This window comes from Netta rufina, assembly GCF_964035555.1.
Source record: "Netta rufina genome assembly, chromosome: 6".
NCBI lineage: Eukaryota > Metazoa > Chordata > Aves > Anseriformes > Anatidae > Netta > Netta rufina.
Genome location: NC_140129.1, coordinates 24575439 through 24590020, shown reverse-complemented (window position 1 = coordinate 24590020; position 14582 = coordinate 24575439). Strand labels below are relative to the sequence as shown.

At 42.2% G+C, this 14582-nt stretch overlaps 1 protein-coding gene across 9 annotated transcripts in view; it reads left to right on the top strand.

The window, feature by feature from the left end:
• Positions 1–14582, top strand: part of KALRN (kalirin RhoGEF kinase) — a 493218-nt gene that overhangs the window by 387530 nt on the left and 91106 nt on the right. For 8 of the 9 annotated variants that reach the window (XR_014618580.1, XR_014618581.1, XM_084289498.1 and 5 more), the window contains exon 34: positions 13705–13734. The exons of the other annotated variant lie outside the window; for it this stretch is intronic. Coding sequence is in view for 6 of the 8 variants with exons in the window: in XM_084289498.1 (XP_084145624.1) it covers positions 13705–13734 (30 nt within the window). In the remaining 2 variants the exon portion in view is untranslated. The remainder of the gene's footprint in view (positions 1–13704; positions 13735–14582) is intronic. 9 annotated transcript variants of the gene reach the window in all.

Here is a 14582-nt window from a genome sequence, read left to right as displayed (position 1 = left end):
AAGGTATGTCGGCTTTTACATTTTCCATCCCTGATTCTAAACAACTGTGGGTGAACGCCTACAAAGTGTTACCCAAGTCCTGGGGCAGTTTTCCTGGGCTGTGGCAAATTCAGGCTGTAAGCAGGTGGTGCTGGAGCTTGCAGTCAGAGAGAAACCCAGTTAGAAGCATTTGCTCAGTCGGTGCTGTTCTACAAACCCTCCTGGTCTGGGTATCCTTCTGGAGGGTGAAGACTGCAGACTTGTACTTCTAAAGAAGAGCACTGACCTCCTTCATTGTATTTGCTTTGCTTGGGAGTAAAGGGTTTGCTAGCATTTACCCAAGCAACTTTCTAGAAAGACTTCTATAAAAAGGGAAAAACGAACCTATAGTTATCACACCACATCTGTAGCTGTAGATGTGCAACTATAAGCTGTAACCTATTTTTGGAATTACTGTTTTCCTCCTTTTTTTTTTTTTTTTTTTTTTTTTACCGTGATGCTTTTGTGTTTAGTGTTGTTGTCTGGCTACATTTTCTATTTTGCAAAGTGAGATTAGGCTACTTTTTCTCTTCATTCAGTGTTGCATTGGTGACTACCTTCCTATTTTTAGTAATTAAAATTAAAAAAAAAAAAAAAGCTGTAAGAATTTCTTAAAAACAATGTAATTTCTTTTCTCAAGAAAATGTTTTAGCAGAGAAAATAGTCCATTTGTGCTGAACTGTTGATGTGAACTACCAAAATCATGTACCTGGATGATGTGATTGCAGCAGGCCTTCAATCAGTTAAATAATTGCACTATGTCAGTAGCTGACGCAGTTTTTGTTGCTGTGGCTAAAACATGAATTTACAACAGTTGCATTTCTTAGCAGTATTCACAGTAATTTTGATAAAATTAAAGTGTTCCCTTGTTATTGCTAAACAATAGCCATTGAATGGATATTTTTCATATCATACAGTTAGTGAGAGGAGAAGAAAAGCCAGTGATATGAATGATGATTTGAATTATATGGGGTTGCAGAATGGAACTGAGGCTGAGAAAATGTCGTAAAATGACATAGGGTGATCAGAAAAGAAAAATGGAGTCAGTCAAAGTAAATGACAGTTACTGTATGGATAGAAACCAAATGTATGTAGTGGAGCCAGAGAACTGTAGAAATGTTTGTAAGACAGACCAGTCTGGGATTGTAATTTTCCAAATAGCCAAGCAATTAAGATAAGTGTTCAATTGATAATCCATGGCGTCGTAATAGAGATGGATGATATAAAAGGACTGCCAAGTTTTTAGGGGGTAGAATAAAGCTCAATGATAAACTTTTTGGTTTCCATAGAAGATGAAATTGTCCTTCATAGGAAAGAAATAAGGTTTACCTATATTAGTACTAATGCTGTTGTGGTGAGAATGTGTAAATATTCCAACAATGTGTACAAAGAACTGTAAATCTCTTTGGCTTCAGTTCGGGAAATGCTGCACACTCCTCTACAATTTTTTCCTACTCCTTTCTGGCAATTTCAAATGTAACAGCCTGACAGAAATGGTTATTTTGTGTGATCTAAAGGCACTGTAGTATCATTTAATTTTATTTGGGCACTTTGTGGCTGGAAGATGAGAAGAAGGCTTTGTAGATGTTCTTGAAATAAGACTCGGAGCTTTTACTAACACTGATAGGGGAACCAAGGCATGGCAAAATGTATGGTCTAGTTTTACAGGTGCCCCTTTTGCCTTCATCACCGATAGCAGTGAGATGTGGCTGGGGTCTCTATAACAAAGTTGCCACATAGTAAATTAGACCTACAGTTTGTGCCTCTTGCATCAAATTCGGCAAATTGCAGGTGGAACATAAAATAAGCATTCATAAGGGTATTGAATGTCCTTTTCCCCCTCTACTTTTATTTCAAGCTTTCTGTGCTAAACTCTATTCAAATTCTATCCCAATCCTTTTTTCCTCAATCATTCCCTTTTTTTAAACTCTACTTAGCAGAAAAGTCTTGACTTGACTGCTCAAACTGCCTGATCGCTCTTCACTTTTTGAGACCAGCAAACTGTAGGGGGTTTTGAAAACATTCAGGATTTGGCCTTTTTGATTGATATTTACCCTATCCCCCATTAGGCACCAAGAGCAGGTCACTGGAGAGCCCAGGGAAGAGGGGAGTCTCAGAGGGCTGCCACAGGTCCTGCTCCCCATCCCCAAGAGCTCCCCATCCCTCTGGAGTAGGTGCCCCTACTGCCTGCATCCATGGGGATCAACCCCAGCATCCTTGGGCACCAGGACAGGGGAGGAGATGGCTTGCTGCAGCATCTGGGCCGTGGCCAAGAGTGGGCCTGCCTCTAAATGCTATTTCCCCAGAATTTCTCTGGTTTCTACAGGGACTTTTTAGATTCCCTTTGCCTTTTTTTTTTTTTTTTTTTCCCATGCCTCAATGGTGCATCTTAGTGAGGAAAATACCTTTGATACAGGAGAGAGGCAAATTCATTTATCGGCACTGTGGATCAATCCAGGCATTAGTTACAGTACAATATGGAGCAGTGTGATAAAGAGTCCCTTTTTTTTTTTTTTTTTTTTTTGCTGGAGGGATAAATAGGGGAATCAGAAAGGAAACTGTGCGGTCTGTGATAAATTATGTACATGCTCTTAATAGGGTCACTACTCGCTAAGGCCTTGCGTGCAAACCCTAAGAATGAAAGAAAGATGTTTTACACTGTGTTTTCATCATTTTCTTGTGGAAATTTATCTTTGAAAGAGCCACCAGCCCATAATTACAGTGTTTTGTGTGGTGGTGCCACAGTAAAATCATTTTTCATGCAGTAAAGACTAGGTTCATTCTCTTTTAGTTTAAGCATGTTTTCCTTCCATTTAGAACTCATTCTGGTGACCAGAGCATTTCAGCAGTTGTTTCTTTAGGTTGGATAGGGGTTAATGAGGTTTGGGCAGACAGTTCTGCTACTGTATTGCCTTGGATTGAGGAAATTGCTTACTTATTATTTATCATTATCATTCTTGTCCAAAATGTGCTTGCGTTTTATGAAAGGAAACAGATGCTTATGCCAAAAATCTTACGGCAGAGATGAAGGAATAATGAATTAGTGAAACGGGATTTATTAAGAGAACACAATTTTATGAGTGGAAAAGAAGATATTCAGCCAAGGAAACGTCGTGTTGGGTATGTGGTTTAAGTAAGTGCAATTAATATAATGTTAATACCATACGCACACATATGGAAGACAGGCTGTGGTTGTTAAGCGTAGACATGAATGGCATTTAAGAAAGGTGCAGCAAAGGTTAATCATTTCTTTCTTCATTTTAGAGTTCTCCAATATGCAGTTTGGGAAACATCTCAGAGTGAGTCAAGGTTTCGTATGGGAATTGCTTGGTTTCATTACAGTACTGATCAGCACTGAGGGTCCTTTGTCATCCTAGTTGGTTATTTCTTTTATCTGCTCCTGGGATCCCAGTTTGTCATCTGCCCCCCATCTCTCCAGCCCCAGTTCTGCCACAGTCCTGTTCTTTTCCCAAGCCTTCACCCATTCGTGCTCAGGCTCCTGTGTCACTCTCATCTGCAGCTGGGATGCCACGAAATCCCTTGCTATCCCAAGGGAAATAGCAAGTCAGATCCACTGTCCAATTCTTTAGGTTCTCTGTCTTTCTGCAATAGATATCTTACACAGTTTATCTCCCAATTACTTAGTGAAAAAAAAAAAAAAATGTAGCTCCCCAGAGCGCATATATTTCTATCTGTCAGTTAAGGATAAGATAGAGATTTAGTGTAGGATTTTCCAAAGGAATCCAAAAGAAGTAAATGTTCAGTTCATGCTAAACTTCACTGACTTTAGCCTCAGCAGTGGCTCTCTGATTGAGCTACCCTGAACACGTCCTCCACATAGCTTTAGAGACACACTGGATATGGTAATGTCAAATATTAAGTGCACTTGGATCTCACACTGAAAATATCACATTCGGCTACCAGAACCTTTTGTTTATCCTAGGCACTGTTGTATTTTATGTTGTCAAATAGCCTGAGTATATTTTAAGCTCAGTTCTTGCAGCCTTCCTTTATGAGTGTTGAGTGCAAAAGAGAAATGTGGTTTTGGGGAACAAAAGAATCACGTGCATGAGTGTTGTGGGTAAACACAGACACCTGTCTGAATATTGAGGCTTCTGTATTGATCACACTGAGTCTAGCAAGAACAGAATGAAAGAAATTCAGCTGGGGTCTATTTACATACAACAGCAATAGGACAGAGTATTTTATCTGAAGTGTTTTCAGTGAAAGAAACGAAGCGGGAGTGGGAATGTGCTTATCAATAGACCTTATTATTCTGCTCATCCTTTGATAAATTAACATAGCAAGTTCTTTTAGGCTCCCCTCAATCTTTTACTTGTTTGTACTGGACTTCATTGATCCATATTTAGCCAGGCCTGATAATGTGACAAGACAGCAAATGTAAATGGCAAAGTCAATGAGTATTTTCTTTCAGCTGAAACAAAGCAAGTCAGACTGACTATCAAACTCTTTGGATTTATATTCTTGTTTGCAGCAGAATTTATTACCTTGTTAGGAAATAAAACAAAAAGGGTGCAACCATTTTTTGTTATTGTAGTTAAAGAAGAACAATGTTATGGGAGGAGTGTCCTCTGGGCTTGCTCCAGTCAACTCTATCAAAGAGGCCAAGAATGATAAAATTCAAAACCTGCAGCTGCCAGTTCCTTTGGGAGTCACATTACAGTAGTACAAGCAACAGTCTTTCTTTTTAAAAAGGGAAGCATATGACTGCAGCCAAAGTCCTTTCAACGCAGTTTTAGGTAAGCTGATCTGCATAAAAGCCATTGTAATCTCTTGCACTGCTCAAGTTTTAGGCGATATTTTCGTTTCATAATGCTGTTTCTGTGTCCACTGGAAACATCTGCTTAGACGTGCCAGGCTCGATCAAGCACCCTGTTACATCACTTGGCAAATGAGGTCACCTCAAGTAAATAGCAGTATTATGGCAAGGAGAATGAAAGCCCCGGGATTTAACTGCTAGGGCTCAAGCTGCAACCCGCCATGATGCGTGACAATGATGCAGCAATGCTGAAAAGGTTCAGCGGGTGCAGTGGAAGAGGCAAGCAACAGGGGGGACTCAAACACAAGTAACCAGGTCCCTCGAGATCCGCTTTCCACTGTGCCAAGCACTGACTGAGGGCATGGGCATGCTTCATATGCAGTTCACCCCTGCAGCCTATTTGCAGCAGCAGTTGCGTGGTTTTACATGGTGATTAATGGGAACAGTGAGCTGGAGCATATTGTTGGAATAAGGCATTAATGTACCAGCCATAAATACAGGCATTAGAGGAAACACCTTGGGAATGCAGGAGGGTGAAGGATCTATGGGGTTACCTGGCTGTCTCCAGCCACTACCAGGCAACTGCAGGCACCTCACCCAAACAGGGGCCAAGCCTCTTAAAATGTCATTTAAATTTTACCAGAAACATTGTTTCTCTCACTGTGACACCCACAAGGGGAAAAGGGGCAGGAAAATGTGCACGTCAGGGCCAGGTCTTCCTTGGGCAGTGAGGTGAGGCACTTTGAGGTGAACACTGGTCACTGGCATTAATCCTACAGGTTCTGTAATCTCAAATCTACTTTTGCCTCTACAGTCTATTCGACCAACCTACTGAAAATCATTAAGAACAACTTATCTAAATCTACCTTTGAGTTAATTTTGAGCCTAAGGCTCTGACTTACAGTGATGGGACCTAGGGACCCACAATAAAAATGAAAAATAGCAGCTATTAAATCTGTAAAAAGGAAACAACTTGGAAAAGGCGAGGGATGCCAAGCTAGCCTCTCCAGCAATGGCAGAGGGGAGTCAGACTTAAAGGACCATATGGCTTAGGCATAGTTTGAATAATCCCTTCCAATTAAAAATAAAGCCAGTTTTATATAAAACATCTGTTCTCTAAATTCAACAATTTGGACAAAAATAAATAAATCTTCCGTCGTGTTTTTGTTTCTCTGTTCAGATCCTTAGCCCTTTTGAGACTGAAGGAGGAGTGTTTGTTGTTTCCTGTGATACTAGCAAGTATCAGTGCAGGCTTTTGCATTTTCCTTTGCTGGACATTCTCGTTTTCACGCACTCCCCAGCCACAGAGCCTGTGGATAGCCAGCCATCCTTGCAAAGGGTTGGTTGTTTCAAGAGAGCCCAGCATACCCAAGGCAGGTCAGTGAAGATCAGCAATGAGTCTGGGCAGATGCAAGAAGACAGACTCTGCCTTCAGCCTTAGGCACTGCCCCCGTAACGCTGCTGGCAGCTGGGCATGATACTCCGCTGGCAGGGTATCTGTCTAATGTCATCAGGCTTACATGTATCTAAAAGAGTTAGCCACTAAATCCTGATCCCTGAATACTAGCAGAGGTAAAGAGAGTACAAGATTATCCCTTTTCTGCCTGCATGCATTCACTACAGAACCACAACAAAAAACAGCTTTGAAACAATCTATATATAACTGCTTGCCTTGGAAATGTCTGCTTTTTATTTGATAAGGGGAGGGAGATCTGTTGCAGGTATTATTAGAAATGATACCGCTTTTCATAACTCCATTGGAAATCTAGCTGTGCAGATGGCAACATACCTGTCAAAAATAATTATCCAGATTGTAAAGGAAATATAAGCTGGGGATATGTATATCAAGCAAATTTGATCCAGTGCACAAACTGAGATTTGCTTTGTTCCAAAGCATCCCTAGGGTGATCTTACTGTCCTTTTCCTCTGAATATCATTTGCATCCTTCTCAGGAGGACATCAGTCTGATGTCTCTCCTCTGGCTGTGGCAAGCCATTGTTTCTGGTTCTTCAGGTAATTGTTTTTATTTCAGCGTAATGTAAAAGCAGAGGTGGCTAATCAGGGACCTGTAGATCCTAAACATTCCTTGTTGTTGATATCAGGTGATATCAGGGAGGCTGTAGGCTGTAGGTTCTCTGCTGACAAGCAAGTGGCAGGGTACATACTCAGCTGGGAACACAGTCTGAGAAGAGAACAGGGCTGCTGGAAGATGATATGATTCCTCTCTTCTCAAAACTCTGGCCAAAACAGAACTCCTCAGTTAGATAAAGACAGATGTGCACAGTGCCTGCCTTTTGCAAGGGCTTGTGTGCTTGTCCCATTCTGTGCTTGTTTTTCAGAAGCTTCCGCTGGATTTGAACTCCCCTTCTCCAGTGGTACCAAGTATGTAATGCAGACAACTGGCTTCTGGTTTTAAACTCATCGACAAAGACCTTTTACTGTGTACACTTTGCTGTTTGTACCTGGAGATGTTTCACAAAGTTCCTGGCCAGATTACATGACCAGATTTCGTGTACTTGCTAGCAGTGTCTTGGGAGTTGATGCCTGATAAATGATACATTGACTGAAACCCTTGACCTCCTGGGGCAAGACTGTCTGTTTTGCTCAGTGTGCTGAACATACAAAAAAAAAAAAAAAAACAAAAAAAAAAACGTCACTAGTCATTACTGCCTAATTTCAGTCTACTCTTGTGCTTTTGTTAACCCTAGGCGTGTTCAGAACATCTTGTGGCTGCAAGAGGTGACAGCTGGAGCTTTACCTTGGGGTGTTCCAGCCATCTGCCTGTCTCGCCCTCTGCTACACTGGTAGCAAATGGTTTTGGAGCAAGTTGTGCTGGCCCCGTGGCACTGAGGAAATACCGATGATATATGCTTTATTTTGTGCTTCTCCAGGGAAGGAAATGGGATTTTGGTACCAGCTCTCTAAGCCAAATACCATGAGAAAACCTCCAGTCTTAAAAGGCCAAACACAGACTGATGCTCTGGTTCAGTTTGTAGGGTGAAACAGAGTCTGGTCGTCTTTATCTTCAAAAGATTTTTTTACAGTTGCATGCGCTGTTTAATTTGGGCTGACTCTAGCCTTACTTTCTGGGAAAAAAAAGGCTCCAGAAATAATTCAGGCAGCTCCATTCAAGCTGTTCTGCAGATGTCAGCATATGCTGGAGTCCAAAATCCAGCACAGCCAGGATATGGTCGTATAGTAAGGGACTCCAGCAAGATATGCTGGACAGGAAAGATTTGTGCTATTTGAGACCATAACATCAGATTTCCTTTCCATTAGCATATTTATATGTCCCGTGTGCCATCTCTGTTTCTTCTTCCTGCTGCGGAATAGCATACTGTGTCTTGATTTATGGAATGCTGAGCATCCAGATGCCTCTTGTTATCTCCTCGCTGAGAGGAGCAAAGCTGGTACATTTGGGCTACAGGCTGTCACCATCATCTTCACCATGTGTTTGACAAATAGCTTAAATATAAAGAGACCTTCCTGTGAAGCTCAAGCAGGGATCATCTTCATTTGGTCAGACAAAGCAAAGAGTGGGAAGCACCATCTCCATTTTAAGGGCAGATGAGTGTAGGGGCCTGAGGATCAAGAAGGACTCAGAGGTGAGCCAGGTATTCTCCAAGGACTTTCTGAAGTGAGCTCAATCTGGAGCAATTTTGCTAACCATGATAGGTTATTCCTGGTTCAGTTCCTAGCTCCTGAAATATAATCTACCCCACAGAAACACCTCCATACTGCTGCAATGAAGCAATCACCAAACTTGCCAGAGCTCTCAGCTCAGCATCCCTCAGAGGTGCAGAGCTTTTAGAGGGAGGAACATGGGTGACTCAGTGTTCGCACCCCAAACAGAGCCTGTTACACCACAGTAAAACTAAACCAATTCTCCAGGACTGAAATTCCTCAAAGGCTTTTTCTGGATTTGATCTCTCTCTCTCCAACTTCCCAGTAAAAAGAAAATCCCTATGGAATTTCAGAAATTTTCACAAAGAATTCTGTGGGGGATAAGATTTCTAGTGCCTATCCCCCAGCTCGAGTGACAGCTCCTGGATTTATTTCAGTGCAGACAGAATCGGCGTCTAAGTGGTCTTATTCGCTTTTTTTTTTTTTACCCTCTTGATAAGAATGCAAATCCCATTCTTTCTCCCGCTGCCGCTCTCACCCTCTTGAAATAGGCTGTTTATGGTGACTAAATGCTTCTATCCAAAACTGGCTGCCATCCAAATCCAGATGGGCAGAAAGCCTAAAAGCAACAGAAAACTAGCAATTTATATTAGGACACAGAGCAGCACCACACAGAATGCTTTGTTTAAACTAGCAGAGCTCTGTGTGCTATTGAATATATGTAAATAACCGGCTAGTGTGGGTTTCTACAATGATGCTGGCATATTTTAAAATACTTAAATACTCTGAGCAGCTCTTCTGACCCTGACAGATTCATTCTCTGTTGCTGGTTCTTTGAGTGAAAATCAGATGGTGGCTTGAGATTTGTACTACAGAGTAAACGAATTCTCACCTACCTGAAATATATTGTTTTTTACCTCTGTCTGTAGATGCTGTGCACTGCTGATTCTGCTTCTGAATATTCTGGATTTGTGATTAAAAAAAATATACTGAAGGCATAACCAAAACATTCTAGGAGCAGAAAAAAGGAGATAAATATGACCAAAATGATACAGCAATTTTAATAACAGATTGGATAATCTAGCACAGTGAGTTGGGCTGGGCATAGTTCTTTACATTATAATGTATTTTTTAATAGCTTAGTATTACATGAGAGGATGTTGTGCGTGTTGCGTACTGACAGAGCATCTTTAGCAATCACAAGCACTTAGACCAGACAAATGATGGTCTAATACAACACATGTAGCAACGGTTTGAATTTGGGCTTTGCCAAAGGTGTGGCAGCTTCAGCTTGCTGTGTTTTTGTGGTGTGATTCTCCAAAGGAGTCAAGGCAAAGGTGAGAGATAAGTGTAATGCGCTGATGTTTATCCTCCTGCCTTCTGTTACTACTCTGTTATGAGAGGGAGCTGACCAAAATACAGGCATATTTGGAAATGGAGAACCCCAAATATAACTGATCTGTTTGCCTCCCTTGGCAGTGAGTGTCAATGACCGGCAATGTGATTACTGGAGCTGTAATCATTGCTCAGCATTCAGCTCAGGGATCCAAATACCACACTGAGCATCAGGTATGAGGTATGAGCAGCATCTGCCCCAGAGCTGTCAGGGAGGACACAGCAGCACAGAACCCCTGGCTGTGATGCTGCTCACAAGGACTGCCATGAGCATCAGATGTAGTTCCCTGACACCTCAGGTAGCCAGGTCCTCTCTGTTATGTGCACTCACAGGTCACAGACCACAATGTGCTTTGTGAGGTTCTGCAGCAAATTTAATACCTTATTTACAAAAGGACTAAAACCTTAATTATGGCACTGTATCACAGGAGGGAAGACCAAGTACACCAGTATTTTGCACCCGTGTAGAAGCAGCCAATTGAAATGCCACCACATTTGCTGGGGTGAGAGGTATTTATTCACCCATGCTGTTAAAGCCACTGCAGTATCTCTATTACCAGTTCTCAGCCTCTCTGAGACGGGTTCGTATTTAGAACCAGTGTGAGATCAATTGCAGTTTGCAGGATAAACCTGTCAGCTGCCTGTTTTTAAGAAGTGTCTGAGGTGTCCTTTTCCAAAGACCATCTTCCAACCCCCTGCTTGCCCTGTTGGAGAGCTATTAATTCCCACTAGACTTTAAACTGAAGTGGATTTAGTACTAGTTAAGCTCTGTTCTAGCAGGAAGGAAGACAGCCAGTGACCTGATAGGTCTTTTCCATCTGTACGGTAATGATAAATGTTCCTCTGGTGTTCAGTCTTGCTTCCTCTGACTGCTGCTTCATGGCTGGAAATTTAACAGATGCCGCAGTGGCCGTGCACACGTACTATGGCTCAGGAAAGGCCATCAAATGGTAATCCTGTCGTGGTACACCAGTACCTCCTGATGCCTGGAGCTGAGTTGGCTCCCATGCTTGGAGCAGCTGGGATGTCCCCATAGTAGGACATGTCCTTGTCTGGGATCTTTTTGGTGGCTTGCACTTCACCCTCCTGAGACTGATGAGCACTCAGATGGGTGTTCCCAAAGTCAAAAAGGCTCGTGTAAGTCACAAGAAAACTCCTTTCCCAGGGTCAGTGTCTGCCCTAGATGGCTCCCATCAGTGCTCAGAGTTTTGTGAGCAGTGTCCTGCAGCAGGGAGGGTAGCTGTGTGGCTGGATCCCTGCCTGCACCTGTGGCATAGGGCAGGGCTCTTTTCTAGCACAGATTTCATCTATTTTAGCACATCCTGATGAGAACATTTACACACTGAATGCATGATGACGCTTCCTAGCCCAGGCACAAGCGATCGCAGAGGATGGGAGTTGGTTTGCTGGTGGCAGGCAGCAGCCATCTCTGTGGGGCTGCCTTTGTTGAACGTGGGGACAGGCTGGGGCTCCTGCCGGCTGCACTCAGGACACGGCACGTTCGCTCTGGGCTGCTCGGGGCCCTCCTGCATCTTTGCAACATTTCACTATTTGCCTCTGCATTCCCTTTTCTTCTTGATTTTCAAGCCATTGCTTTCTGTTTAATTCATTACATTCATCCCTGTGTCAGATCTTTCGGTTATGCCTTATGGTTTGCAAAGGCATATTGCATCGTTATTTTTATTTTAATGTCTCTCACTGATCTTGTTGTACAGCACACAGATTAGACTGCTGTCTGGGTTTTAAATGTACCAGCCAATGGCTTTAATGGTGGTTTTTATCACAGGAATAATAAAAGTGAATATTATATGTTAAATTATTGAGCCATTTACCTGTGAAGTGCAACCTTAAGGACATCCTTTATTTTCTTCTTCCAAATGAAATGCAATACATGTGAGAAAGCAGCAGCCTGTCTGTATTCCAATTTGTATGCTCAGAGGTAGAGAGAGGCATGATATCTTTCTCTGAGATTGCAAAGTTACTCTCCAAAAATAAATTAAGTAATTAATAGCTTGAGGGAACACTTCAGAGGTGAAAGGATTTCTGTCATCAGGAATCAGATGTATTTGCATTATTCGTAAGTGGCTGACAAATTGTACACGTATTAGTGTAATATAGTCCTTCCAGAGAGATTACTTTGCCCTGGGTTAATCTGGTCAGTACATATCCTTTGTGGTGTGGTGGTAGGTAAGACACAAGAACAGGCATGGTAAAAACCTGGAAGTCCTTTGCAAAAGGGAGAGATTTCTGTTCCATTCTTTGTGGACAGCCTCTAAAAATGACTTGTGGGTCTCTACCTGTGTTAACTGCACCTGTAAAGGGACCCTGTTTAATTTCTTCTGCCAAAGATTGGGTCTTTCCTTGCAAATTTTAGCACTGGCTATTCCAGTGGTGAGGTGGAGCATGGAGGGAAGCCCTGGTCCATGTTTCAATCCAGAGGATGCTGGAGGAGCAGGTGATAGAAATTCATGGCAGGCAGCTGGGGAAGGGCAGCTCGCTCCCTCACATCCTCACATCAGAGGTGGGTTTCTAAAGCTAGAGGCTATGAATGCTGAGGAAGAGCTTGATCACACCAGGTGCCCAGCAGCAACTAGAGGGTCTGATTTCTTCTGGTTCTCATTATATTAAATAGCTATTTTAATGAGACAGGGAAAACAGGAGTTTGGGGCTAGATGGAGTCATGGAGTGCACCTGCCTCCTCTGGGATAATGGTTACAGGTGTGGTCCTAATGGAAGCATCTGCTTATATCAGGTGTTTAGTTGTTTGAGAAGGGATTGTCAAAGGCCCAGGAAAGGCTGATTTTAGGATAGCTGCCCCTTAGCCTGCTGTGCCCAGGGCAGCATGGCAGGCTGGAAACTGCTTAGGGCAGCCCTTCCTGAGCTGATGCTCCCTAGCAAGTGCCTCATTAGTTCCAAACTTTCTGAACTGCTAACTTCCCCAGACCTCGTTTCCTGGGATATTTCTGGATTGTTTCACCTCTCAAGCAATTAAAATGACTTATCTGTCAAAAATCAACCTAACCATGTGAAGACAGTTTTTGACTGCTCTGGAACATCCTTTGTCCGTATTGTTGGAAACGATGGATCCTGGGCTCCTGTTTTGACCGACTTCTTCATGCCCAGATACCATACACGGCACTTAGGCCCTTTGTCTGAAGGCGAGAGTTAATTGTTTATAGCAGATGTTTCCTGTGTGATGGCAAACACGGACACCTAGTGGTACTTCAGTGCAGGGCATGTGAATGTTTGAAATTTGTCTCTGGAAGAGAAGTGCAACGCAGTATTTGTTCGTGTTATCCCCCAGAAGGAAACGAGATTTGATTGTGTTCAGAGAAGAAATCACAAATAACGTAATGTTGAGGAAAGAAAAAATGTTTGGCAAGGAGTACTGAAAGTGATATTCATCACAAAATTAATTTTATAAAATTCGTCAGTGAATTTACCACAAAGTAGTCAGGATTTTACTTGTGTCTTAAATACCTCATACCATACCAGACCAGGTCCCATACTGGATCAGAAAAAAATAAAAAATAAAAAAATAAAAAAATAAACTAGTTCTCAAATTAGCCCATAGCAAAGAAACCTCAGCAGGTATCATAGCAATATGTTATTCTTACCATGCCTGTGAATGTTTGTATTCAAGTTACGGGGAGAGTGTGTCAGTGTGATGAGTGGTGGGTTTGTTGGTCAACTGCATTGCTAGGTGCCAAGCTGATCTGGTGTGCTTCCATCAACCCACTGAGCTCTTTCTGCCAGGATTAATGCTACCACTCTGTCTGAATGGCCTCAAACAGCCACCATGGTTTGTTTTGTTTGTTTGTTTTTTTTCCTATTTATTTACAAATAATCTTTCAGAGAAATATTTCCTTCTTCTTCCCCAAATCTAGCATTTCGTCTACGGCAGAGACACAGGACAGGTGAGAACCAGTCCTTGTCCACTGACCCTTTTCTGTAATTGTAAATATCACAACTGTGAATGGGATTTCTTTCTTGCCTGCATTAGACACACAAACCACTATGCCACTGGGTGGGGAGACAGGCTGTTCCCGTGGGGGCGTGCATTCGGCCCGAGTGGGCTGCAGTGAGGGATTTTGAGGTTGTACCAACTTGAAAGTAGAGCCTGTAGAGGTGGGTGTGCTCTCTTCAGGGGCTCACCCTGTCAAGCCAATAAGCAGGTTCCAGTTCTCACTGATTTCACAAAGGTACTGTTACACCTTACAAGATTTCTCCCAGTTCAGTTGGATTTACAAGCAGATTATTTAAAAACATTTTATAAAGTGCCTGTTTTTAGCTTGATATCCAAAGAAAGTGAGGTATGTGGTATTACACTGTTTTGAATCAGCTTGTTTACTTCTCGTCTTAGTAACTTTTGAATCAGTGGGCTAATTCAATCAAATTTTACATCGGAATAAGGACCTCAAAGATTCCTGCATGTTCCAGGAAGCAGGCAGGACATACAGAAGGGCCCTGATGAAGGCCCCTAAAGACAGGCAGACAGAAAGGAATCCAGATTGGAGAGGAACATTCACAGAGCTTCCTTATACCACAAAAAAAAAAAAAAAAAAAAAAAAAAACAAAAAAAAAAAAAAAAAAAACACTTATAGATTTGTACTCACACCCTTTTAGACACCTGCAAAGCCAACCCTGAGATCCAAATCTTTAAGATAACAAGCTTTGTTAGCTATGCTGCTTGTGCAGTCACTTTTTCTGTTTTGTTCTGCTTTATACACAAACACTTATATATCTGGTCTCTGGTTGTATAGAG